Consider the following 27,411-nt stretch of genomic DNA (forward strand, 5'->3'; position numbering starts at 1 on the left):
CTCAAATAAGCATTTGTCATCCGAAAACCCCGCTAATTCACTCATGTAGTATGACACAATTGTACCGTAAAATTGCAATTTTTACCCCCTTCTGTAAGTATTTTGAAATTTTATCGTAATTTTTTTTAGAGGTTGTAATGACGCCAGAAACGGGTTGGTTTCTTTTCCAATATTTTATAAAATTTCACCCCCTGGAAAAACTGGCATAGATCTAGGAAATATTTAAATGGGCTGCTGAAAAATAAAATGCATTTATAGTACTTGATTTTAAATGCCAAAGAAAAAGATAAAAGAAACGAGAGATGTAAAATATATTGTCGATTTATAGTTAGGATGTTCAAAATCTGTCACGTCGAAAAGTGACGCTTATCATGTGTGATAGATGTTGGAGTCCGACAAGCAAATATGCTGTTATAATCGAGTGAATATCTTTTACTATGTATAGATCTATTTACAATTTAATATGCATTTTAATCAGCTGTTCATGACATTGTACAATCAAATAAACAAGACCGGTTTAAATCTTTAATTAACTCCAAAGAAACTCATCAAGATAAGTTTTTGAGGTAGAAAATGATAACCTCAAGAAACAATGACGAAACTAAATGGCAACAGCGCCCGGTGATCATATGATGTCTTTTTATTTTAGGATAATTTGATAAGTATTCAAGGTATAAAGCTATAATTTTCAACATTTCTTAAACTTTTGTTGTTTGATTTCTTTAAAATTTTTAAGCATAGACTAGTACATAGTATTAATTTTATTGCATAAGTCCACGAACTTTTTGAACAGCCCTCGTAAGGGCGTTGATGTATGGGAGGATGTGATTTTCCACATTGACCCGTGGTGCGTTGTTCAGGGTCATGACCTTTGTTTTGTTTGATTAAGACTTGGCCCATTTACATTTTTAAAAATCATAACAAAATTTTATTCAAACATGACCACATTATCTTGTTTTAACTGAACACACACACACACACACACACACACACACACAAAAAACATATATATATATATATATATATATATATATATATATATATAAATTAAATAATCACAACGAAAAATAAAAAGCTTTGACATATTTCACCGCCTTTTTTGAACACACACACACACACACACACACACACACACACACACACACACACACACACACACACACACACACACACACACACACACACACACACACACACACACACATATATATATATATATATATATATATATATATATATATATATATATATATATATATATGAGTATATATATATATATATATATATATATATATATTTTAATCTTTATGTACATGAAGATCAAGGTAATATTAAGAAGTTGTAGGTCAAATATGAAAAGGTATTGATTCTTTAAAAATTGTCTTGCATTGAATTTATTTCTCTTAGGGATACATCTATTTTGTGCCTCATTTATATTTTCTCTGGAGAGAACATTAAGCATAGTATAATTACCTTTCCTCAACCTTGATTTTCTTGACGGTGAAGTTGGAGCGGAACGGTGAAGCTGGTGCTTCTGTTACGATGAACGGCATGCCGCATCCTAGGAGTACCAGTTGTAGCGTTCCGCTCCATGATAAAGGTATGATAAACTGTTATCCTCTTCCACTTCACTCTTTCCGACTGTCAGTTTGGCTTCATCCTTGCCGTTTATCTTCATCACTTTGCATTTCTTGGCAGTTCATACCAACTTTAGCTTAGTTGTCTTCCAGTTTTGTCATCTTAGACTGGAGAAGTTTCATTGTTAATAACAGTAGGGCAATACCATCTGCAAAGTCAAGGTCTTCAAGCCCAATCGACTTCCTGTTCTTTCTTCTCTGACTGTCTGTTGCATCACCCAGTCTTGGACGTGGAGGAACTAGAAACCTGACATACAGCAGCCTTGTTTGATGTCGGTCATCAAAAGGGAAGAAGATCCGGTCTCGTTGTAGCGATCAAAGAACGTTAAAAATCTTCATGTAGGATTTTGGACTTTCTGAATTAGTTTTTCGGTGACGTTTCAATATTTCTTCATGATGACCCAAAGGTTGTCCCTGTGCACCAAAAGTTCTCTGAAAGTCCTCAAAATGGATATACAGGGCAGCGTCCCACTCGTTGGCTTGCTCCTGAGGATCGTTCTGAACGTAAAGATCTGATTGACAGTCCCTTTACCTCTCCGGGACCGAGTCTGCTCTTACCTTAAACTTGTAAGATATGGTCAACTCGAGCCTGCATTCTGTTGATGAAAATTTTGCTGAGCTCTTTGCGAGGAAATTCCTCTCAAGTTGCTGCACTCCTGTAGGTTGTCTTCCGTCGTGATTTTGCCCAGCAGTCTCTTGGTCCACTCCTTAGGCACCTTTTGGTCTATGCTTTGTCCTTCTAACCACATTATAATGCTGTAGACTTCCTTTCATCTCCCGATCTCAGTCGCTTTTTGTGCTCACTTGAACTTCTCTGCCATCCACCACCTTTTGTCTTCTCATAAACTTTTTCTTGATTGCTTTATTTTTTTTCTGTAGTTTTTCCTTAATCTGGACTATACACTTCCTGAATTTGTGCTATACATCTATGCTTATTAGGTGTCTTCCTTTATCTATTAGCTTCCATGTGTCGTCTCTGATCCAAGACTTGCTTTTGCCTTAAGTTTATTGAAGCCGGGTACTTCTGCTGATTTGACACACGTTGTTTCCTACTATATACTCCCACTTTTTTTTCTCGCTATTATCAGTATATTCTCTGTTTTTATATTTTTGCAATCTGTCGTTGAACTTTATTTTAATCTTTGTTTTTGGAGTGTCCCACATCAAGTCTCGATTTCAAGTTCTTGTGTGTGCCAGGGCATAGCTTTATCCGGATCCTTGCCAGGTCATGGTTGCTGTAGGCATCCGGGACGCTTTCCCCGTAAATTTGGTGTCAAGAACACAGGCTCTCCATTGTCCATTAATGAAAAGGAAGTTAATCTTGTTCTTCACTCTTCCAAAGCAGAAAGTAATATAGCTTTGTGTCTTCATGGGTAAACACTCCCTATTTTGGCGTTGAGGTTCCCAATGATGATAACGATGATAATAATGTCGCTCTTGTTTCCAATGATGATAACAATGATAATAATGTCGCTCTTGTTGCATCCATCCAAGCTCCTGATAGAACAGGTCATTTTTATCCGTCTTCCTTTTTATTTTGAGGTGCGTAAGTTTGAATCAGTGCTGTTATTAATCTCTTCCTGATGGCAGGCTACTTCCTGGTCATGGATAATTTCACTGCCTGCTGAATGATTCTGATGACAACTCCTTCCTCGTGCCTGCTATGTAGATGACAGTCTGGCCGGAGGCCAGTCTCTTCCTTCCAGCTGTCTCCCGCGTTGTGATTAGAACGTCTGCTCTAGAGTCGCAAAGTAAGGAATTGATCCTTACGTCGCGGATACGAATCCCACTGTGTAGTCCGATCCTTCAAATGAGCCGTATAAAATGAGGTTCCATGTCGCAGTAGGTACTAACATGAAAAAGATCCCTTACTGCTCATCAGCTTTAAGTGCCGAGCATTTGACGGTTTGCAGCTCTCCACCGGTACATCCTCGACAGTGACGTTAAACAAACAAATATCCGCCCAGCTCTCGTCCATCGGCACTCACTTGTTCAGAAATTCTAGAAAGTTTACTTTAATCTTTCTCACCATCTGTACCTCTACTAAATAGTTCGCACAATTCCAGTGTCCGATGTTGAATGTATGGTTTGATATCACAAGGATCGAATCGGAGACTGGTTCTATCAGGATTTCTTCCATATATGTTGCGTTCGTAAAAATGGTAGCATTTAAAAAACACCACACGAATTTGTTTGTTTGCTGAATTACTGTTTTAAGTCCATCACGAGAATTTTTCAGTCATTCGGAGACGCCACTACTTGCCGCTGCAGAGCTGCAAATTTTTACATGTGCGCGGCACTCAGAGCCATTGAGCAGTGAGGAATCTTTTTCGTGCCAACAACTACTACAATACGGGGCCTCATTTTATACCGTCTCATCCGAAATCAAAACGAAAAAAATTGAGGTCTATGGTGTTAATTTTTAAAACTTAATGAAATGGCGTTAAATTTTTTCCCAAGGACTTTCACGATAAATTTGATATATTTGCCAAATAAAATGAAAGAATTCATGATAGTTAATTACATGTATGATTTAGGACCAGCATAGAACATTTCACTGCACTAAATTACTCTGTGTGCATGATTCATGGAAATATAGGAATCAAAACTCAACAATTTTGGATACTTCAGAAAGAGAAAAAAACATGATCTATTTCTTCTTATAATCGCTAAAAGTTTTCGGTTTGGAATTTAATCATGATATTTTTTTTTAAATAAATATAGTTTGATAAGCTCTATAGAATCCAAATTTATTTTAAGAACTAAAACGTGAAGTAGAATTTTTTAAAAAGAGGTCAAGACAAAAATCTTTTCAAAAGCTGAGGAAAACACTTTTTAAGCCAAGAGATAATTCGACATCTTTCACGATGCAAATTACGTCACATCCGTTCCGTACATCACTAACTCATATACTTTCACAAACACACACAGTTGTGTTATTAAATCCTCCCAACTCCATTGCACGGGGATAATAGATTAAAAAAGAAAACTAGAGGTGCTGTGAGCGATGAGCTCACTAAATGATACCCCCCGCCTCCATATAGTTATAATGGCAAAGTCCATGTTTTGCTGTGGCCGGGAAACCCAAAATATGTGTCGGATCAAAAAGTAAAATAGGAGGTGCACAATGGCAATACCGGGGTATGTAATAAAGATTCTGTGAAAGTCTCATCAAATTTCATTCAGTGGTATGAGAGGAGTTGCGGATAAGAGATGGGTACCCCAAAGCGTAACAGACGGACGGACGGACAGACAGACGGACGGAATTAACGATTACTATATACCATCCCGCTTTTCAAGCGGGAGGTATAATTAAGAGAATCGAACAAAAAAATCAAAACATTGTTTTAGTTTCTTTTTTATTTGGAATTTCAATGTGCACTTCAAAATGTTTATAAGTAAGAATCTGAACCTTAAAAGTACATTAAAATCTACACCATAAGTGATCATAAAATGTTGAAATTTCCCAATCAAAACAATATTTGGTGCTCTTCAGCATGTATGAATTAATCAAATATCCTTTCGAGATCCTTTTTTTCCAGATGAGTGTCTATTATAATCATATTGTACAAAATTAGATGTGATGAAAAATAAAATGATTCTATCCAAACTCAACCCCTCCGGAGAAAATTGACTAAAGTAAGACAGTTAAGAAGACGTTCTTATTTGCCCTTCACCTTCTTTTTTCTGAGTAACACCCTTTCCCGCTAAACCACAACACTTTTTGCAGACGATTGCGACACTTCCGCCAACTCCAACAGCAGCCACAACAACCAGAGAAACCATGACGTACTCCCATCCCGGCAGTCCTAACAGCTTCCTGTTTAATCCAGATTCCTCAAGTTCAATGGGCTGACTAATGAAAGGTGGTGTTGTCGGTCCCCCACCTCCCTCCATCTGGAACAGTATGGGGATTTCATTGTTTTTGTCGATGGGGTTTTCCTTTTCGGGTTTTATTTTGGAAGGACCCGAATCAACTGCAGTACCTTGCAATTTAGATGTAGACATATATGTATTCTATATTTGATATATTCTATATTTTTTTAACTCGTTAAAATTATTACTATTCATCAATTCATGGATGTTTTAGTTCACATGAGCTGAAAGCTCAAGTGGGATTTTCTTATCACCTGTTGTCCACCGTCCGTCCGTCTGTTAATTCTTCTCAAGCACCACCGGGGCCAATTTTGTACAGATATCCTTGTTATCCTTGGATGAGGGGGAGTTAAAGTTATTTAAACAAAGTACCAAGCCCCCTTACCAGGGCTAACAAAGGGAGGTAATCAAAAAAAGATAAAGAAGTATGGGGTCAATCAAAGAAAAAAAAATGACGGGGCCAGAACAGTCCATACTTTTATAGGAGTTTCCTAAAGTAGTGTAGATTATAGCTTGTTCAAATTGTGACCATAGGGGATAGGGTGGAATCACAATGAGAAATATAAGTTTTGATTGGAATTTCTAGGGAAAATCTTTAAACATCTTCTCCTCAAGAACCACTGGACCAGAAAAGCTGAAACTTATGTGGAAGCAGCCTGAGAGTTTTAATTCTTAATTGTTCAAATCATGATCCATGGGGAATAAGCTCCATCAAAATACGAAATTCAAGTTTTACGTGGAAATATATGGGGAAAATCTATAAACATCTTCTAATGAGCCACTGGGCCAGAAAAGTTGAAATTCTAATGAAGCTTCCAGAGGTAGATTACATTGGATTTTTAAATTGTTCAAACCATGATCCTCAGGTGTATGGTATGACAACAATAGGGACTCAAAGTTTTACATTAAAATATGTAAGATTTCTTTAAAAAATCACTATAAACACCACTGAGTGCATGGAAAAGCTTTAAACATTCATGGAAGCTTTCTGAGGTAGTAAAGATTGTAATACGATTCTCAGTTAACATTGGACTTTCAGTAGGGTGTTACTTTCTCGACACAACGTAGTTAACATCTCTCAAATGGCGAATAGATTCTCATTGGTTAAGAAATTAATCAGGAACTTTAAATTGGTGTTGACAACGATGAGACGACTTAAGCCCCACCTCTTTGTCGTACGAAACGCGATCATTGGATCATTAATACACTCGTTGACATTTGCCGGAATGTATATTTCAACAGTGAATGAAAGGCTTTGTAAATTTCAGACGCTAATTATGTAACGTCGAGAATCTTTGACATGTTTCGCCGCATATTCTTAAGCGTGAAGACCTGGTTGACAGTCCCTTTACCTCTCCTGAACTGTGTCTGTTCTTCATTTATAAGATATGGTCAACTCTAGCCTGCATTCTGTTGATGAAAATTTTGCTAAGCACTTTGCAAGGAAATCCCTCTCAAATTGCTGCACTCCTGAAGGTGGCTTTTCGTAGTGATTTTGCCCAGCAGTCTCTTGGTCCATTCCTTGTGCACCTTTTGGTCTATGCTTTGTCCTTTTAACAACATTATGATACTGTGCAGTTCCTTTCATCTCCCGATCTCAGGTCGCTTTTTGTGCTCACTTGAACTTCTCTGCAACCTACCTCCTTTTGTCTTCTCATACACTTTTTCTTGATTGCTTTACTTATTTCTCTGTATTTTCCCCTTAATCTGGACTATACACCTCCTGGCTTTGTGCTATCCATCAATACTTAGATGTCTTAACTTTATCTATTGGCTTCCATGTGTCTTCTCGGATCCAAGTCTTGCTTTTGCCTAAAATTTCCTGAAGCCGAGTACTTCCTCTGCTGATTTTACATAGGCTGTTTTCTCCTATATACTCCCACATTTTTTCGATATAATCAGTATCTTCTCTCTGTTTATATCTTTCTCAAGCAGTCAATGAACTTCATTTTTCTTCTTTGTTTTTGGAGCGTTCCACATCAAGTCTCGATTTCAAGTTGTTCTTGTGTGTCAGGCGTAGCTTCATTCGGATCTTCGTCAGGTCATAGTCGCTGTGCTCCCCGTTATTTTGGTGTCAAGAACACAGGCTCTCCATTGTCAATTAATGAGAAGGATGTTAATCTTGTTCTTCACTCTTCCATAGCAGAAAGCAATGTAGCTTTGTGAATGTCTTTATGGGTAAACACTTCCTACTTTGGCGTTGAGGTTCCCCATGATGATAATGATGATAATGATGTCGCTGTTGTTGCATCCATCCAAGCACCTGATAGAACTGGTCATATCCGTCATCCTTTTTATTTTATGGTGTATAAGTGTGAATCAGTGCTGTTATTGTTCTCTTGCTGATAGGTGGGTAGTCCATGGGTAATTTCACTGCCTGCTGAATGATTGTGATGACAACTCCTTCCTCTGACTGTCTGGCGCGAGGCCAGTCTCATCCTACCAGCTGTCGCCCGCGTAGTGGTTAGACCGTTTGCTTTAGAGTCGCAAAGTAAGGAGCTGATCCTTACAACAGATTCGAATTCGGATTCGAATTCCACTTTGAGACCTGGAGTCCGGTCCTTTAAATGAGCCGTATAAACTGAGGTCCCGTGTCGTAATAGGTACTGCCATGAAAAAGATCCCTCACTGCTCAACAGCTGTAAGTGACGAGTACTCAGTATGAGACAAAATTTGCACTCTCGTCCACTGGCACCTGTTGGGGTCTCCATATGGGTGAAAAATACTTGACAGGGATGTAAAACAAAATATAAACAAACATATATCCTTCCAGCTCTCGTCCATCGATGCTGACTTTTTAAGAAATTCCAGAAGGTATACTTCAATCTTTCTCACTCTTTGTATCTCTACTTCATAGTTCGCACATTCCAGTGTCCGATGTTGAATGTTTGTTTTAGTATCACAAGGATCTAACCCGAGGCTGTTTTTTCCGTATTTTTACCCCTCTTGTCGCCAAACTGCCACTAGTGCTGGAGCCCCCGCGTCACTCGGTCTTCTTTGCTTTATGATGATTTTGTTTCCCTAACTGTCTTTTATTAGAGGAGGTAGTTGGCCTCCTGCCCAACCCGAGGCTCGGAGAACCAGAAGGATGTCCTTCCTTTATGTTGCGTTCGTAAAAAGGGTAGCATTAAAAACAGCATCACACAAGTGTTTGCTTGCTTGATGTTTAAGTCCTTCACGGGAATTTTGTCATATGGAGAAGCATCTTCGCTAGCCAAGGGTTTCTGATACGCTACTCTTCTCATTATGAGGTGAGTAGCGTATCAGAAACCCTTGGCTTGCGAAGATGATGGAGAAGCCACCACTTGCCGCTGGAGCGCTGCAAATTTATACATATGGGCGGCACTTAGAGCCATTGAGCAGTAAGTGATCTTTTTCGCGCCAATATCTACAGCGATATATGACCTCATTTTATACGGTCTCATCCGAAGGACCAGAACTCATTTGTATTTGTATCATGTATTTTCTGAGAGATCCATGGTACATGAAAATAAAGAATTTGTTTCAGAAAAAAATACCAAAGTTTTAAAGAATAAAGTTAAAGGATACATGTAATGGCAATCAATTTATTTTTATTTTTACGCTCATGATGATAAAAGAAAGATAACTAAAAACCACATCCAAATCGTTTGCTAGATAACGGAGTTAGAATGCTTTTTAAATTGCTGTTTTTACCTGCCCTGAATATCCAATCAACCAAAAATGGAAATAGTCAAAATCGATTTGGTCCATTTGTTGTGTGCTACCAAAATTATCCCTTTGAGAGTTGTCTCTCTTATCAAGAGGGTCAAATTGAAACAACCTTAAGACTAGATATCGCATTAAAATTGGTGAGTAAGCTGTGCAGATGTTTTGAGAGATACCAGGGTATACAAATGTTCTGTAGACATGTTTTTAAATACATATTTTTAGGATTGGTTAAGGAGGCTGGCGGTCAACTAATAAACCTTCAGCTATTACTTAATTTTTTTTTTAGAAATGATATCTTAAGTTGCCAACCATCATTGTCAAAAAAGAAGAATTCGTGATAGTTAAAAATTTTTAAAATGTATAATCTAGGACCAGCATAGAACATTTCACTGCACAAAATTACTCTGTTTGCAGACTTCATGCAAATTTAGGAATCCAAACTTAACAATATTGAATACTTCAGAAGGGGGAAAAAAGATCTTTTTCTTCTTGAAAAACCTTCCGCCACAAAATATAATTCCTCGCTAAACGTTTTCGGTTTGGAATTTATTCATGGGGTTTTAATTGAATATAGTTTAATAAGCATTATAGAATCCAAATTTATTTTAAGAACTAAAACATTATGTATTTCTTTTTTAAAGAGGTCAAGACAAAAATTCTTCTGAAAGCTGAAGGTAACCTCTTTAATACAAGAGATCAGTCGACTTATCGTTCCTGATGCAAATTACGTCTCATCCGTTTCGTACATCACTAGCTCAGAAACGACAAACAAACACACACGACTGCGTTAATAAATCCCCTAACTCCATTGCGAGGGGATAATAGATTTAAAAAGAAAAGTAAGAGAATCTACCAAAAATCAAAACATCCTTTTAGTTTCCTTTTTATTTGGATTTTCAATGTGAACTTCAAAATGTTTATAATTAAAGAATCTGAACCTTAAACGAAGCATTAGATTTGAAGTGACTTGAAATGTTTGTATGAAAACAAGTATATTAAAATCTACACCATAAGTGATCATTAAATGTAGAAGTTTCCCAATCAAAACAATATTTGATGCTCTTTCAGCATGTATGGATTAATCAAATACAGTATCCTTTCGAGTTCCTTTTTTTTTCAGATGAGCTTATAGAGTCTACTATAATCGTATTGTACAGTATCAGATGTGGTCAAAAATAAAATGATTCTTCTACTGTCACTCCTTCCACATATAATAAACTAAAGTAAGACAATTAAGACGTTCTTATTTGTCCTTCACCTTCACTTTTCTTAGTAACACCTTTTCCCGCTAAACCACAACACTTTTTGCAGACGATTGCGACACTTCCTCCAACTCCAACAGCAGCCACAACAACCAGAGAAACCATGACGTACTCCCATCCCGGCAGTCCTAGCACCTTCTTGTCTAATCCAGATTCCTCTAGTTCAATGGGCTGAGTAATTAAAGGTGGAGTTGACGATCCTCCTACTCCTTCCATCTGGAACAGTATGGGAATTTCATTGTTGTTGTCGATGGGATTGTCCTTTTCTGGTTTTATTTTGGAAGGACCCGAATCAACTGCAGTACCTAACAATTTACATGTATGCATAATATATTCTAATATACTTCTCGTTACAGTGTATAGGTTTTTAAACTTTTTAAAATCATTACTTTTGCTCAATTCTAAGGTGTTTTGATTCACATGAGCTGAAAGCTTAAGTGGGATTTTCTGATCACTTGTTGTCCATCGTCCGTCCGTCTGTTAACTCTTCTTCTTGAGCACCACTGGGGCCAATTTTGCACAAAACATCGTTGGTTGAGGGGGTTAAAGTTGTTTAAATAAAGTATCAAGCCCCCTTAAAAGGGGAGATAATCAAGAAAAGATAAAGAAGGGTGGCAATCAATTTATTTTTATTTTTTCGCTCATGATGATAAAAGAAAGATAACTCAACTAGATAACAACTTTTTAATCAAAGTACTCAGAAGTACAGAGAGCCGGGCTCATTTACAGAGTAAAATGAATTTCTTACATGAATCATATGTATTAACAGATAAATAACAAGAATATCAGATTAAAAATTCTGATGAAAAAATTATTTTAAAACTAGGAGACTTATTGTTCACAGAACAATAAGAGGTCTTTCCACCTTCTTTGAATTTTAAATTTGTTTTATACCTGACTCCGAAAAATTAAATTCCTTGAAAAAGAAACCAAAACTCTCTTAAAGCATAGAAAAAATGAAAATAAAAAAAATAATAATGACCTTGACCTTTGACCTTGAAAAAATTTCAAGGTCAAATGTCAAGGGTCACAATGCAGTTGCCCCCATGCTTCTATGACCTATAGTTTTCAAGTTATAAGAATTTATAGTAAGTACAAAGAATTTAAAGGGCAATAACTCATATTAGGGGTCATCAGATACATTTGCACTTATACAGTTTTGTAAAGCCTAAAGACCCTTAAGATATAAGTGAAGGTTTGGTGTCTCTACAGTCTACGGTTTCGGAGAAGTGGTGATAACAAGGTTTTCGACACAAGGGGCAATAACTTTTAAAAGGGTTAATATTAGGGGACAAGAGTGTAATCTTTGAAACAGTTTTATGAGTACATATTAATGATGCAAAGACATTAAGTATATGTTGAAAGACAAAAGAGATATAAAAAGAGCAAAATTTCCATTTTTGGAATGACCTTGACCTTTGACCTTTACATGAATTTGAAGGTCAAAGGTCAATGAATCTTATGCAGTTGGTCCCATGTCTCTACGACTTGTCGTTTTTCAAATTTTTAATTATTTGTAATATTCAAAAAGTTTCAGGGGCAATAACTCATTGATGGGGTCACGGAATACTTTCGCAATGAATAGATTGAATAGTCCCCATAATTAAGCAAAGCCATTGGTGAAGGTTTCATACCTTTACGGTTTACGGTTTCAGAGGAGTCGGGATAACAAGGGTTTTTAGCACAAGGGGCAACAACTTTTTAAAGGGTCAATTTTAGGTGCCAAGAATTATATCTTCTAAAGAGCTTCAAAAGTACATATTAAAGACATAAGATAGATAGTATATGTTTAAGGACATAAGAGCTATTCAGAGAAATTTATTTCTCATATTTGGAATGACCTTGAACTTTGACCTTGAAATGAATTTGAAGGCAAAAGGTCATTGAATGTTATGCAGTTGGTTTCATGTCTCTACGACTTTTCGTTTTGAAAATTTTTAATTTTTTGTAAAATTTATAAACTTTCAGGGGCAATTACTCATCGAAGGGGTCAAAGAAAACTTTCGCAATGAATAGATTGAAAAGTCTCCTAAATTAGTTGAAGACAATGGTGAAGGTTTTGTATTTCTATGGTTTAGGGTTTCTGAGGAGTAGCGATAACAAGCTTAACGGTGAAAGGGCCAATAACTGCGTAAGGGGTAGAAGTTAAAACATACGGGGTCGTTTTTCGGAATAACTTTATTTATCCAGTATCATGAACTAAAAAGTTTTTCGATAAGTCTTACCGTTTCAAAAGCTAAGGGGAGAAATAAAATAAAAAGAAACAGAAGCATTTCAAGAGGTCTTTCCACAGAAAGGTGGAAAGACCTAACTAGCAATATTAATTATAAGACATTGACAGTTAGTTTTCGATCCAAATACCACGGTCCAATTTTGTCAGAATCAAAATTAATCTGGTACTACGGCTGATTGTAAACAAACAGGCCAGTCTGATTCCCTCTCCTGTTTTTCCTCGTTAGTGTAGAGAACTACAATAACACTGATTATCAGAAATCCTTACGCTAATAAACTATGTTCTTTGACTTAAGACTGAAGTTTTCAAAGTCATTACTACTAATGTTTATTTATTTAGATAAAACTTCGTTTTATTTATGTTGCTTTATTTAGCGTTTGTATTATCTCAGAAGCGGTTGAGAGTAAGAACTATATTTTTACATGTAACTTTAAAATGGCGACTATGGGGTTGACATTCTGTCTTGAACAGGATGGCATAAGCCGGCAATTGCTCTTTGAGCAATAAGCCCGGCTAAAAATGACATTTCATTGAAATTTCTAGAAAAAATCCACATTCACTTGTTTGGGAAATAAAATTGAACCCATAGTTTTATTATACTATGGGTTCAAATATGCACTTGTTTCGGCAATAAATTTAAACACAAAGTATTTTATACTATGGGTTCAAATATATTTCCGAAAAAAGTGCTTGAGAAAAAAATCTCTAAACATCTTCTCAAGAACCACTGGACCAGAAAAGCTGAAACTTATGTGAAAGTCTCCTGAGATTGTCTTAATTGTTCAAATCATGACCCCCGGGGAATAGGGTGGATCAAAATAGGAAATTCAAGTTTTACATTCAATTATATTGGGAAAATCTTTAAACGTCTTGAACCACTGGACCAGATAAGTTGAAATTTTAAAGGAAACTTCCTGTGGTAGATTAGACTGGATTTCTAAATTGTTCAAACCATGACCCTCAGGTGTATGGAATGGCAACAACAGGGAATCAAAGTTTTACATTGAAATATGTAAGATTTCTTTAAAAATCCCTATAAAAGCCACTGAGTGCATGGAAAATCTTTAAACTTTTATGGAAGCTTCCTGAGGTAGTGACAATTCTTAATTGTTTAAATGACCCCGGGGGTAGGATGGGGCCACAATTGGGAGGTTATACAAATTATAAAGAATTTTAACCACTGAAACTTTTATGAAAGCTTCGTGGGGCTAGTGTAGATTCTTCATTGTTAAGTTGTTTAAGTTGTGACCCCCGGGGCCACAATAAGTATTCTGATGAAGAACAGCAAGGTTTAAGTTATTCAAATGAGCGTTGTGGCCCAGGGGCCTCTTGTTTTAAGATGATTTTAACTGGACAACAAAAATAATTTTCCAAATTATTTAACATTCATTTTCATTATACATGTATTATGATTTTTTTTTAAAGAAATGCGAATCAAAACACCTTAAGCATTGATCAACAATTCGTTTTATGGCTTAAAAGACTATATTGGTATTCTGGCATTTCAAGAATATTGCAAGATTTTTATATTTATACGGTAATTCTTCTGTTTATTTCAATTATTTTATGATGCATATTAATTTCTAAAGCATTTTCTATTATCAAAAACCACCACAAATCACTCCTAATTTCATTTCATGATATAATGTCTAAGGCCAGAAGAATGGAATTAATATGCATGCATCTTTAAAATACTTTTATTGGGAGTACAAAGTCATTTTATTAAGATTTTAAGATGCGTAAAATGAAAGTTGTTGCATGAAAAGATTTCAATTTCAGGCTTCATTTTGAGACCTTTTGAATTACTAGTATACATGTATAATAAATTCCTATTGAAACAAACGATCCAAACAAATCTCGAAATCTTTTGGCTAAAAAAATCTTACTGCTGTACTTAAAATTTACCTTGATTGAATACCTCTTCCACGGAGCGAGTCCTGCAGGATGGTACTGCCACAAAACAAAGGATCATCAGGACTCTGAGTTGTAAAATAATATATATAATGTAATCAAAATCAGGTTAAGAAAAGACAAGTAGTTATCATATATATCAATTAATTACTAGTGTATATTCTATATTGAATTACAAAACATAAAAATCAGAAATGCTTTAATGTTAATAGAAAACACAAATCCTACGAAATATTATGATCCATTTCTATACCATCTGTTTCGTGCACAGTGAATTACATTTATTTCTGAAGGTTGATATCTGTTAAAATTGGTATTCTCAGAATGTTTCAATGATTTTAAGCTTAGTACCTTATCTGTGAATTATAGATTTCAATAATTTGGGTTGATCTTGTGTAAATCTGAGGATCAAAGATGGAACCTTTGTGCCCTCTCTTCTTTCATCTCGGTCAGGGTCCTCTTTGTGACAATTTAATTAATATGCTTTGAACTTAGTTCACACATGTATGTATGTCCTTGACAAGTATTTTGATTGAAAGAAAGGAGATAAAATATTTATGTTTTAAAGGTAAACGTTTTGAAAATGAATTTCTTATATTTAATATATAAGCACACTTGTAGAAACTTAGAAAGTGTTCACGTACATGCAACGTTTGAATGAAAGGGGGCAATGTTAATTAATAGATAAAATGTCGTCAATATATTTCTGATTTGTATGCCAGAGCAAGATTTTTAAATAATTTTAAGAAAAACTGAGTTATAAAGGGGATATAATTAGAATCGCCGGGAATAAGGATTCCAAAAGTTAATTGGAGGACCTTGGCTTTGTTTTACAAAGAATGAAGGATATGGAGATAACGAACAGTATTCAATATCAAAGTCCGTAAAACAATTCAAAATAGGAGCAGAGCAAACACGGACCTCCAAAACATCAGAGGTGGGATTAGATGCCATAAACATTTAAGAAAAAAAATATTAAGCTGAAAATAAAATAATTGGGAATCATTTATTCTGTAAAATACATTTAATTTAAACAATATTTTATTCACTGATGTTATTGTGAATAGGATTGGGCAGCAGGTGCAGCCTATTTTAGCCCTCTCCCTACATTTAGATAAAGAATTCGTCCATTCGTACGTCCGTCTGTGTCTGTACGTCCGCCTGTGTACGTCCGCCTGTGTCTGTACGTCCGTCTGTGTCTGTACGTCCGTCTGTGTCTGTAAGTCCGCCTGTATACGTCCGCCTGTGTCTATACGTCCGTCTGTGTCTGTACGTCCGCCTGTGTCTGTACGTCCGCCTGTGTACGTCCGTCTGTGTCTGTACGTCCGCCTGTGTCTGTACGTCCGTCTGTTACTCTTTTGGGTACCCATCTCTATTCTCAACTTCTCTTATACCACTGAATGAAATTTAATGAGCTTCTTATTTTACTTTTTGAACGGACAAATATGTTGGGTTTCTCAGAACATAACATTGACACTGCCATCCTCTCTATTTTAGTGCAGGGTATCCATCTCTTTTCTTCAACTCCTCCGATACAACTGAATAAAATTTAATGATACTTTGATGATACTTTCACAGATTCTTCATTACATAATGCCATTGTGCGACTTTTATTTAACATTTTGATCTGACACTTATTTTGGGCCTCCCAGAGCAAAGCATGAACTTTGCCATTACTCATATGAAAGGCGGGGAATCATTTAGTAAGCTCAGTGTTCACAGTACCTCTAGTTTGGATTGTTTTGTAAAATCTTTGATTTCAGAATTACTATAAAAGTTTATTACAACCAATTAGATCTGTTACAACCATTTTGTTTTACAAAATCTTTCCAAAAATACAGTGTTATCTGTTCCAGTTTTTGAGATAAGAAATGAAATTCAAAATCTTACACTTTTGTATTTCCACATTTGAAATATCTTATGCAGCTTATATTATCTATGTAATTGTAAATTTATTATCCATGCAATCATTACCTTAAAAGTTGTTTTTACTAGGTATTGAGTAGATTTACTAGATAACATTAGTAAATCTAGAATTTATAAGTAACTAATTTCAATAGGTTAGTAGGTATCTAATCGATCCCCGTTCTACGGGACACATACTTCTCAATATCTAGGCCAGTAAACAGAATGATTACTAATCACGACGAACGCTTTACGAGGTACACTAGTTGAATTAACTAGGTATTTCTTTCAGTGATGTGAATAATTTCTAAGCTTTTGACAAAAATGTTGATGAAACAAAATATTCGAAAGTCTCGTTTGAAGTCATTATTCTGCAAGTTGTATGATCGATACAATGAACTTGTCAGCAAATACATTCTCTCATCAAGTTTAATTGGCTGACTCATTTCATATTAATTTTTAGGCCATTATTAACACAGTGAATTGTCAACTACGATTTTTCCCGTTTTTCGATCATGACAAGTAGTACATGGCGGATGCAACCGGTAGACAGGGGATATTCACACACCCATGACACCTGATCCCACGTCTGAGGTTTTGGAGGCCCATGTTTGCCGCTTTGTATATGTAATTGCTTAAATGGATTTTCTTTGAGCTTGAATACTGCTCTTTGTCTCGATCCATACTAGTATTTCATTTAAGTTTTAGTTGGGGTGGGGGTCGGGGGCTAGACAAATTATTTTTAGGTTGGGGAATTGCAAAGAAAAAAAAAAGAAAACAGGAGTTATTATTGAGGACGGACACAAGTAAAAAGTAGCTGCTTACCAAATGCTTTAAATCGACAAAATTATTGGGACTCCCTCACCCTCATTGGTATTGTTAGAGGATATTAAATCATTAAATTAAATATACAATTGAATTATCCTTATTTTTAATCTTTTTTTATTTCATAAAAAGAAGTGTATGTTTATATTAACATAGAAGTGTACAGTTGTTATCCAGTAACATGTGCTGTCGTATTAAGTAAAAGAGGCATTTCTGAAAAAGAAAGTCAAATCTGTTATCATGCCAAAAGAAAGAACTGCAGCATAGATTAAAAAGCTTCAGAAAGGTACCGATATCAAATGTTGAGTTAGAATAAAAACAATAATCCACCTTTGGCAAGGTCTTCGCAATCCCTGGCGTTACAGTCGTTACCGTTGCAGCATGCATCACACGTGTGTAAACCATGGTCGCCATCAACGATACGTCTACTGGGATGAGTGGCTGCAATGGCTCTGGCCAGAGCTTCACACATCTGTATTGCAAAGGACGTTATCAATAAAATTCACATTCACAAATTAACTCCCAACACCTTAGTTGATGGTGTTGAGATTTACCAAATATTGGGTCGTAGGATGTGATGCCAAAAGTCGGTGTCCTTTTAGTTCACGACAGGAGGGAAGAGACCAAAGCACTTCTGATTCAATAGTCACAAGACATGTTAGAAATGTACAATAATCTTTTTATACCCGCACTTTCGAAAGAAAGTTCGGGTATATTGTTGTTACTCATGTCCGTCCGTCCGTCCGTCTGTCACACTTTTCTTCCCTGAACTCCTCCTACATTTTACACAGTAGCTTAATCATCTTTTGGGAGATGGTTGTTGGTGTCATGTAGATGTGCAGTAAGGTTTCGGAATTTTGATTTTGCCCCGGGGGGTCAAATGGGGGTCGAAAAATGCCGTTTTTTATGCAAAAAGCCCCGTCTTCCCTGAACTCCTTCTACATTTTACTCAGCAGCCTAATCATCTTTTGGGAGATGGTTGGTGGTGTCGGGTAGATGTGCAGTAAGGTTTCAGAATTTTGATTTTGCCCCGGGGGGTCAAATGGGGGCCGAAAAATGATGTTTTTTATGCTAAAAGCCCCGTCTTCCCTGAACTCCTCTTACATATGACTCAGTAGCCTAATCATCTTTTAAGAGATGTTTGGTGGTGTCATGTAGATGTGCAGTAAGGTTTCGGAATTTTCATTTTGCCCAGGGGGGGGGGGGTGTTAAATGGGGGTAGAAATTTTTTTTTCTTTCTATATATATATTTAATATGTTTAATCACCCTGCTTTCAAGAACTTCCTTAATATTTTATGCATTAGCTTTAAACCATGATCATTTGGAAAATGATTGGTTTGTTTTGTGTATATGTGAAATGGTTTCAAAATTTGCATTTTCATGTGGATGGCAAAAAGGGGCAGGAAAAAAATGGCCTCTCCCTAACCCAGGGGGTCATGATTTGTACACACTTGAATCTACACCTCTTGAGAATGTTTCTATATTAATCATGCTCTTGTTGTTCTTGAAAAGAAAAATTTTGAAGATGTGTTTCCTTTTATTCCTAAATAAAACTTTGATCCCTAATTGTGGCCTGACCCTAGCCTTTGAGGTGATGATTTGAAAAACTAGAAATATGTCTATAGGACATAAATGTCCCGCCAGATGTATATTACTAATGCTACATGAAAATTTGTATTAGTGTATAAAGTTTGATGAAAATATCTTGAACAGTTTCTTTAGAATTGAATTTAAAATCTAAATAAATTGGATATAGATAATAAATTCTCACCAAATTATGTATAAGTGCATGCTAAACATAAAAATGTCTTAAAATATTTCTTTAAAACTAAGCAAAATACAAATTAAAGAGGAGGGAGGTCAAGGTCACAGGAATGTGCAAGGTGAATTTTTTGATGCAGTTGAATAGCTCTCACTAATACATATCAGCATATTATGTTTAATAAAAATATCTTGAATGATTTAATGAAACTGAGCTTAACACTTTTTTTAAGAAAAGAGAGGTCAAAGGAAAGGTTGGGGTCAAAATGTTGTTGCAGTTGAAAAGCTTACATCAATATGAATTTACTATTAGCATATGAAGTTTGATAAAAATATGATTAATGATTTATTTAAAACTTAGATAAACACATATTTTAAAAAGTGAGGTCAAGGTCAAAAGAAAATTCAAGGTCAAAATAAGTTGATGCATTAATAGCTCTCAGCAGTATGTATTAGTATATGAAGTTTGATAAATATACCTTGAATTGTTTATTCAAAACTGATCTAGACATTAATTTTAGAAAAGTGAGGTCAAGGTCACAGGAAATGTCAAGTTAAAAAAGAGTGAAGCATTGTAAAGCTTACATTAGTATGTATCATCATGTGAAGTTTCATTACACAACTTGAATGGTTTCTTTAAAATAAAGCTAAGGCTTAAAAAAAAAATAAGTTTGTTTCCTGTAACATTCCCAAAAAATCAAGGGTCGGTAGGTCTAACACTAATTTAAAGAAAAGTTAAGTGAAGGTCAAAGGAAAAGTCAAGGTCAAAAAATATTGCTGCAGTTGGATAGTTTACATCAGTATGCATCAACATATTAACTTTGATAAAAATATCTGGAAAGTTTCTTTGAGCCCGGTGGAAAGACAGATTGAAGGGTGGAGGACGGACATGACAAAAACTATACATGTATTCCTAATCATGGCGTGACATAAAAAACTTGAATCTACATTATATGAGGGCAAGTCAGATTTGAGGTCAACTTTCATTTTAGGAGTTTCAACCATTAAGACGTAAAGAGATATTAACTTGATCCTTCCCCTCATCCCTTCCCAGACCCCTGTTTGTTCATGTATGCAAACTAAAATGTACTACTTGTTTTTACATTTAAAAAAAAATGTTAATATATACAAATAATTTAATGTGGTCCATCTCTTTGAATGATTTTCATTCCTAATTCTAGGAGGATAGGTTGATGAATAAAATGTCAAGCAATCTTATCATTGATGCACTTTTATTTAATCTAATGCAGTCATATTGTGAACATTTCCAGTTCATTAGGAGTGGGGATGACCTCCAGGGGTTCATAACATTTCGCCATTAAATTTATATAACATAATAACACAAAAAACAAAATTATGTATAGTCAAATGGAAAAAGTTTCCTACTATTTAGGAGTCACATGATCATTTGTCGTTACAGGGACGGGGAGTGGATGTGCGCGCGCATCGGACAGGGCGGTAAGCTTGAAAAGGGCTCTTGTACTTTAGGTAAAATTTGGCATTTCAAGGACGAAAAAGAAGAATTTGAGTAATGCAAGTCCAAGTTATAGATCTAGTGACTATGTAAATACAGAAATATTCAACACCACGAAGTTCAACAGAAAGATTTAAGTGACCAGTATTCTCTTGAGACTACTTCCGGTTTTGTATCATATGTAAACAACATCTTATTCGTAATTAACTGCTTTCCCAGTTGTATAAGTATCATCATGTTGGTTTTCCTACTACATATAATACTGTTAATGCACAGATCCAGAGATGGGAACAACACCAACCCAAGCCTGGTAGGTGAGCAAATAGGTTACATCAGTTGTGTACCCACCACCCGAATTTCCTCCAACACGGCATACTACTTTTGGATAACGAACTGCAAAAGTAATCATTACCCAATACCTGACTTTAAAGCTAAACATCACAGCATTACAATCATGCTTATTATCAGTGGTATAGAGACAAACCCAGGCCCAAGATCAATTAAATATCCTTGTGGTATATGTAAAAAGGCTTGTCGATGGGGACAGAAGGCAATCGCATGTGACAACTGTGATCAGTGGTTTCACTCATCATGCATGGGAATGTCATCATCTAGATATGAAACCCTTGCAAACACCTCTATCAGCTGGACTTGTACCACCTGTGATGTGCCCAATCACTCAACCATTCTTTATGAATCCATCATGTCTGTGTCCAACTCCTTTTCAGTATTGGTTAATTCTTCTGATAGATCATCAGTCAGTCATACAGGTGATAATTCTGTGTATTCATCTATTGGGAGCCCCATGGCCACATCATCCCCTAAACATTACAAAAACTTAAACAAAGTGAATGAAAAATCAAATAAATTGCGTATTGTTAATATAAACTTTCAGAGTGTTAAAAACAAAGTTGCAGACTTAGAGACATTGATAGACTCAGCAAATCCAGATATTATTCTTGGAACAGAGACTTGGTTAACAGCTGACATGGCCTCATCTGAGTTTATCCCAAGTGAGTACCAAGTATACAGACGGGATAGACCTTCAGATCCACATGGTGGTGTGTTGATAGCTGTCAGACAGAATCTTACCAGTTCTGCAGTCCACTGTGGGAAAGAAGCTGAGATGATCAGCATCAAGGTTGACCTCCTTAACAGCAAATCAGCAATCATCAGTGCTGCATACAGGCCACCAAACAGGGTTGACGACGATTATACATTCTCGCTAATCAACGATATCACTGAAATTCGGAATAAACACAAGAGTTCCTACTTCATACTTGGAGGAGATTTCAATCTTCCTGATATAAAGTGGCCATCTCGACAAATTACTGGTCGATCTGTCCCAACAAGAGTAACTGACCAGTACTGCAACATGCAGGATGACCTAGCCTTGGATCAGATTGTAGATTTTCCAACAAGAGATGACAAAACACTTGACCTCTTCTTTGTCTCCCACTCTTCCCTAGTAGAGAAGTGCAAACCTCTGCCAGCATTGGGCAAAAGTGACCACGACATTGTTATGTTGGACACACTTATTACACCTACCTTGGCCAAACCAGGGCAGAGGAAAATTTTCCTATGGAAGAGAGCCGACACACAAGCAATCCAGGAAAGCTTGAAGAACCTGGCAACCGAATTAGTGATGTATAATGACATCAACGTTTCATGGACCCAGTTTAAGAACCACGTCACAGACATGATACAGAAGCATGTACCAACCAAACTGAGTAGAAACATGCATTCCCAGCCGTGGATCAACTCTTCAGTCAAGCGCCTGATCCGAGGTAAACATAAGGCTCACCATAAGGCCAGATCCACCCAAAACCCTGAAGACTGGACTCGGTATCGGCACTTGAAGGCAATAGCACAGAGGGAATTTAGAAGGGCTCATGACAGCTATATTGATGAGATCTTCTGCAGCGACCTCCATAGCAATCCAAAAAGATTCTGGTCTTACCTCAAGGGTAAAAGACAGGACTCGCAAGGTACTGCACCCCTCAGAAAGGCTGATGGTTTGCTATACAGCGACAAGGAATCTAAAGCTGAGATACTCAACCAATTCCACTCTGTGTATACCAATGAGAACACCAGCAGCATGCCAGACAAGGGTCCTAGCCCCTACCCGGACATGCATCGTATAAGAGTGTCACAAAATGGGGTCTACAAGCTTCTTAAAAACATCAATGTCAACAAAGCCACTGGCCCTGACGAGATACCAGCTAAGCTTCTACATGACCACGCTGATCAACTTGCACCAATATTAACATCCATTTTCCAATCTTCTGTAGACACAGGAAGGATTCCAGATGACTGGCGACGGGCAAGTATCGTTCCAATTTTCAAGAAAGGGGACAAACATTTAGCTTCGAACTATCGACCTGTATCTTTAACATCTATCCCTTGTAAACTGCTGGAACACATTATACACAGCCAAGTCATGGACCATCTAGATGAGAATTCCATCCTCTCAAACAGTCAACATGGATTCCGCTCTAAGCGTTCCTGTGAAACTCAGTTGGTGTCCACCATAAACAGTATAGCCCAGAACCTTGGAGAAAAAGGCCAAGTAGACATCATCCTGCTTGACTTTTCTAAAGCCTTCGATAAGGTCCCCCACCAGCGGCTAGCTCATAAGTTAAACTACTACGGAGTACGAGGCACCACTCTCCAATGGATTAGAGACTTCCTAACAGATAGGACACAGCAAGTACTTCTAGAGGGCCATACTTCCTCAACAGCACCAGTGGTGTCAGGAGTGCCACAAGGGACAGTCCTAGGACCCCTACTGTTCCTTCTCTACATTAACGACCTACCTGAAAGGACACTGTCAGATACTCGCCTTTTCGCAGATGACTGTCTCCTTTGCAGACCTATCACAAATAAGGATGATGCAGTCACCTTGCAAAAGGATCTCAACTCTCTGACCAGCTGGGAGGAGGACTGGCAGATGGCATTCCACCCAGAAAAATGTGTTGTTATTCAAGTTACCAGAAAGCGGAAACCGATCACCGCTACTTATTCTATACATGGGTACCTCCTAGATGTGGTTGATTCCAGTAAATACCTTGGAGTCACCATTAGTAAAGACCTACGATGGGACAACCACATCAGTAACATCACATCAAAAGCCAACAAGACACTGGGCTTTATCAGGAGGAATATGAGGGGATGTCGGACATCTGCAAGATCCGCAGCATACCAGGGATTAGTACGACCGATTCTAGAATATGCCTGTGCAGCATGGGATCCCTGGAACTCCAAGCAAGTCCATCAGCTGGAGAAAGTGCAAAGACGAGCAGCACGTTTTGCCACCAAAAACTACCATGATAACCACCCCGGGAGTGTTACCCAGATGTTACAAGATCTACACTGGGAACCATTACAAACAAGAAGAATGAAGATAAGACTCGTTTTGTTATACAAGATTGAGCATGCTTTGGTGGCCATCCCTGCAGATATGTACCTGACACCCAGTGACAGAAGGACCAGAGGCAGCTACACGTTCCGTCTACCACACACCCGGATCGATGCACATCGATATTCCTTTTTTCCGAGGACAATTCTAGACTGGAACAGTTTACCATCTGTAGTTGCCTCAGCACCAACACTAGAGTCCTTCCGGACACAGCTGGACTCATACACACAGAGCCAGCTGCCCATCAACACCAACTAAGTGTGCCAGTTTTTAACCTTTTATTGTACATAGTGCCCTGATCGGGTTTTTAGCCTTGTCCGTCGCGTGTGACAGTCCGAGTTCAACGCTCTTGTAAGAGTAAACTCGTATGGGAAGAAGAAGAAGAAGAAGAGATCCCCCCCCCCCCAAGGAATATGCAGGACTATAATATACATGTATATAATAACAAATAAAAAAGACTTTGGATGCCCCCAACCCTAGAAAACAGACCCCACCATAACCTCTCTTTTTTTGCTTCTCAGGAAATTCTGGTCTGGAAATCCCCCCTCCCTCCCAGAAAAAAAAATTCTGTATCTTGTAACTGAATGTAACGTCGATAACGGGCGATAACTCTTCAGAATGTGAAATTCGTCTATTGCAAGCATCGGATGACCTTAGATCCTTTAAACTTTAACCTAACCAGTTGCATTTCAGACTATTGTACTAAATCTATACCAAAACTTGTACTTACTGATTGTCATAGGTCCCGTCAACTTCATAAAATATAATCCAATAAAACACAAAATTATTCCTACTGACATACATGCAATGATGTGTACACCACACTAGTACTGCACGTAGCAGTGCAATCAAAAAATGATAACGGTAAAACTAGTACTTGAAGTTGGGTACGTGACGCAAGCCCAATGTGATGCAGGTGTTCAGATACATGTACAAGAACAAATTTAAAATTATCATTTACAAAAGATGTTTTATCTTAACTTTGCCATCTATGCCTATTTCCAAAAACACGCAAAAAGTGTGTGTAACTGTTTGTGTGTGTGTCGATGGGACAGGGGTGGGGGGTTGACTATATTGATTGGGTATATGCATAGACATAAATCGAAATGGCAGCTTTCTAGGAGTTTCCGCCTAATCAAATATAAAAGTTTGCACATTTTGAAAAAATCATCAAAAACGCTTTACACTAATTTGAATAATATTATTTGTTGTTGATTTCTATGAGAAAATAGATTTAAAAAGTTCCAATTATAGGCCAAAAATTTATATCCCCCCTTTATCAAACCTAATTTACATCATTAATCAAATTCTGTTGATTAATTTCAGACAGGTAATGAATTAAGAATATGAAAAACCTATAAGATCAAGGCCCAAAGGTCACATGGCCACCTGAGCATAACATGCTCAATTTTATGAATACTTGTGTTATGTAAATTATTGAATTATATTGACTTTTTCCTTGGTAAAGCCCAATTTGAAGGATTGTGCATTTAGAGGCAAACACCTTAGTGCGGGTATTACTGTCTCATGACAGCATCTAGTTTATGATTACTAGTAACTTACTCGCGTACTTTCACAGCCATACACTCTTAACATGGTTCCTCCTATATATCTTGTTCCAGTAAAACACATCTGAAAAAAAATCAAAAGACATTTTTTTTATTATTAATTCAAGTCTTAACTAATAGATATGATACGTCTAAATTTAATTAATAGTTTGAAATTTATTCTTAAAGCTTAACGCTAGTAATTTTTAAAAGTAACATTGTACCTCGTTGTCGGCACATTGAGAGATCGGACAGATTTGCGCATCATGATGAAGCCCTGAACACACACGGCATTTACCTTTATCTAATTGAGAAAAAATAAGAGCTATTTTTTCCTTAATTGATTTTATTAGAAGAGTGCAACAATGATAAGAATATGATATCAATTCTATCATATCTAGATAATGACTCATTTTGATTTACCGTTGAATTTACATAGACGCCCATTACAAAGTGGTGATGACGTAGCATCGCAGCATTGGGCACACTGGTCTACGATTGATCGTCTTCCAACAGGGGAGACCATCCATGAACATAACTTAAATAAAATATATCTTAAATAAAATAAATTAAAATTAGTATGATTGTACAGCCTTTCATTTACACATTGTACAATGATTTCAAAACCGTACATATTTCCATAGAATTGAAAGTTACTTTGATATCGTAAATAATACTCACTTTTCTAGTACGACATCCCGCCACAAACAAAGTCTCATTCCTACTGGAAGTTATCGACTCCATAAAACACATCTGAGATAAATAAATATATATAACCAACGAATGTATATACTTACACAGTTTAGTGTCCATAACCTAGATATTCATTGTATATTTTCATTTTTATTTTTTTTTTTACAATTAAATAACATGCATTCTCAACTTTGAATGGAATCCAGATTGAGCCACGTGGTTCGCTACAGCACAAATACTTTGCCGAGATTTAGGTTTATGATGCGATGACATAGCTAAGACGATACATGTATGACGAGGGGGCAATATTCAAATTATGATCATGCGATGTAATAGCCTTATGAATATGTACCAGTTATGAGAATAAAGGTCATTGTCATAGTTTTATTTCATGTAAGAAGCCTAATAGTTAATGTTCGATCTAGTGAATTTCGTGGCCAATTTCATACTCACGTGATCTGGAGGACATGTTACTTTTTTCTGTAAACAAAAAGACGCTGGTTGCCCTTGACAGAAATAGCAGGAAATTGTCGAGTCAACTAAAATAGCAATTTACATGTCATTTACTCCTTCAAATTACATGCACAATTACTAGAGATATAAAAATGTAAATCCAACTCCATGCCAAAAAGCAACTTTTCAGTAAATTACCTTTGTCCGGAAAATACCAGAAAACAAGAAATAAAGTGAATACGATCATCGTTGCATAGGAAGCACTCTTCTATCCTGAAAAAAAGCCAATATACTTAGGAGGCTGTCCACCGAAAAACCAGGCAATGGGTGGCACATCGCATGTCATGGATTTTAATTATTTTTTGCATGTAGACTTATTAAAGCAAGTGTTTACACATGACAACATCAAAAAAATTTATAGTGCTTCTCTAGTCCTAGTTTTGGTAAATGCTTAATTTTAAGTGCAAAAAGGTCAACATGAGGGTAAAAAAAATACGTTTTAATTTTGTTTTATATGTAACAGATACTCCAGAGGTGGATGTGCCGATGAATATTATTTATAGAATAGACTTTTATCTTTTATTTTATGAATGAATAAGACTCCAATTTATACTTCTTTAGAAAAAATTATCTGGTCCAAATTTGAGTTTAGCAGGTAAATGTTTAAATTCAGTATCCAATTTTAATTACGTAATAAAACCCAATACAATACAAGGACATATTTG

The 27,411-nt window shown here is 36.5% G+C and overlaps 2 protein-coding genes across 6 annotated transcripts; both read right to left on the reverse strand.

Moving 5' to 3' along the window:
• Positions 1-5,194: 5,194 nt before the first annotated feature.
• On the reverse strand, positions 5,195-15,486 carry LOC134281910 (uncharacterized). 4 transcript variants are annotated; one of them, XM_062764353.1, is made up of 3 exons: positions 14,961-15,486; positions 14,604-14,677; positions 5,195-5,623 (listed from the first exon to the last, which is right to left on the reverse strand). In XM_062764353.1, the coding sequence occupies exons 2-3, from the start codon at positions 14,668-14,670 to the stop codon at positions 5,286-5,288; spliced, it is 405 nt and encodes a 134-aa protein (XP_062620337.1). In that variant the 5' UTR covers positions 14,671-14,677; positions 14,961-15,486; the 3' UTR covers positions 5,195-5,285. The 4 variants fall into 4 exon arrangements, with proteins under 4 accessions (XP_062620337.1, XP_062620321.1, XP_062620346.1 ...); XM_062764337.1 differs by lacking the exon at positions 14,961-15,486 and adding an exon at positions 14,838-14,954; XM_062764362.1 differs by lacking the exon at positions 5,195-5,623 and adding an exon at positions 10,141-10,770.
• A 1,953-nt stretch (positions 15,487-17,439) lies between these two features.
• LOC134281933 (uncharacterized) lies at positions 17,440-26,969 on the reverse strand. 2 transcript variants are annotated; one of them, XM_062764372.1, is made up of 8 exons: positions 26,885-26,969; positions 26,687-26,772; positions 26,222-26,293; positions 25,964-26,078; positions 25,765-25,844; positions 25,557-25,625; positions 17,670-17,811; positions 17,440-17,552 (listed from the first exon to the last, which is right to left on the reverse strand). In XM_062764372.1, exons 1-8 carry the CDS (start codon positions 26,931-26,933, stop codon positions 17,509-17,511), a joined length of 657 nt encoding a protein of 218 aa, XP_062620356.1. In that variant the 5' UTR covers positions 26,934-26,969; the 3' UTR covers positions 17,440-17,508. The 2 variants fall into 2 exon arrangements, with proteins under 2 accessions (XP_062620356.1, XP_062620364.1); XM_062764380.1 differs by having other exon boundaries at positions 17,630-17,811.
• Between the last annotated feature and the right edge of the window lie 442 nt (positions 26,970-27,411).

Source organism: Saccostrea cucullata, unplaced genomic scaffold (genome assembly GCF_032062105.1).
Source record: "Saccostrea cucullata isolate Sc308-1 unplaced genomic scaffold, CSIRO_AGI_Scuc_v1 ctg675, whole genome shotgun sequence".
NCBI classification, from domain to species: Eukaryota; Metazoa; Mollusca; class Bivalvia; order Ostreida; family Ostreidae; genus Saccostrea; species Saccostrea cuccullata.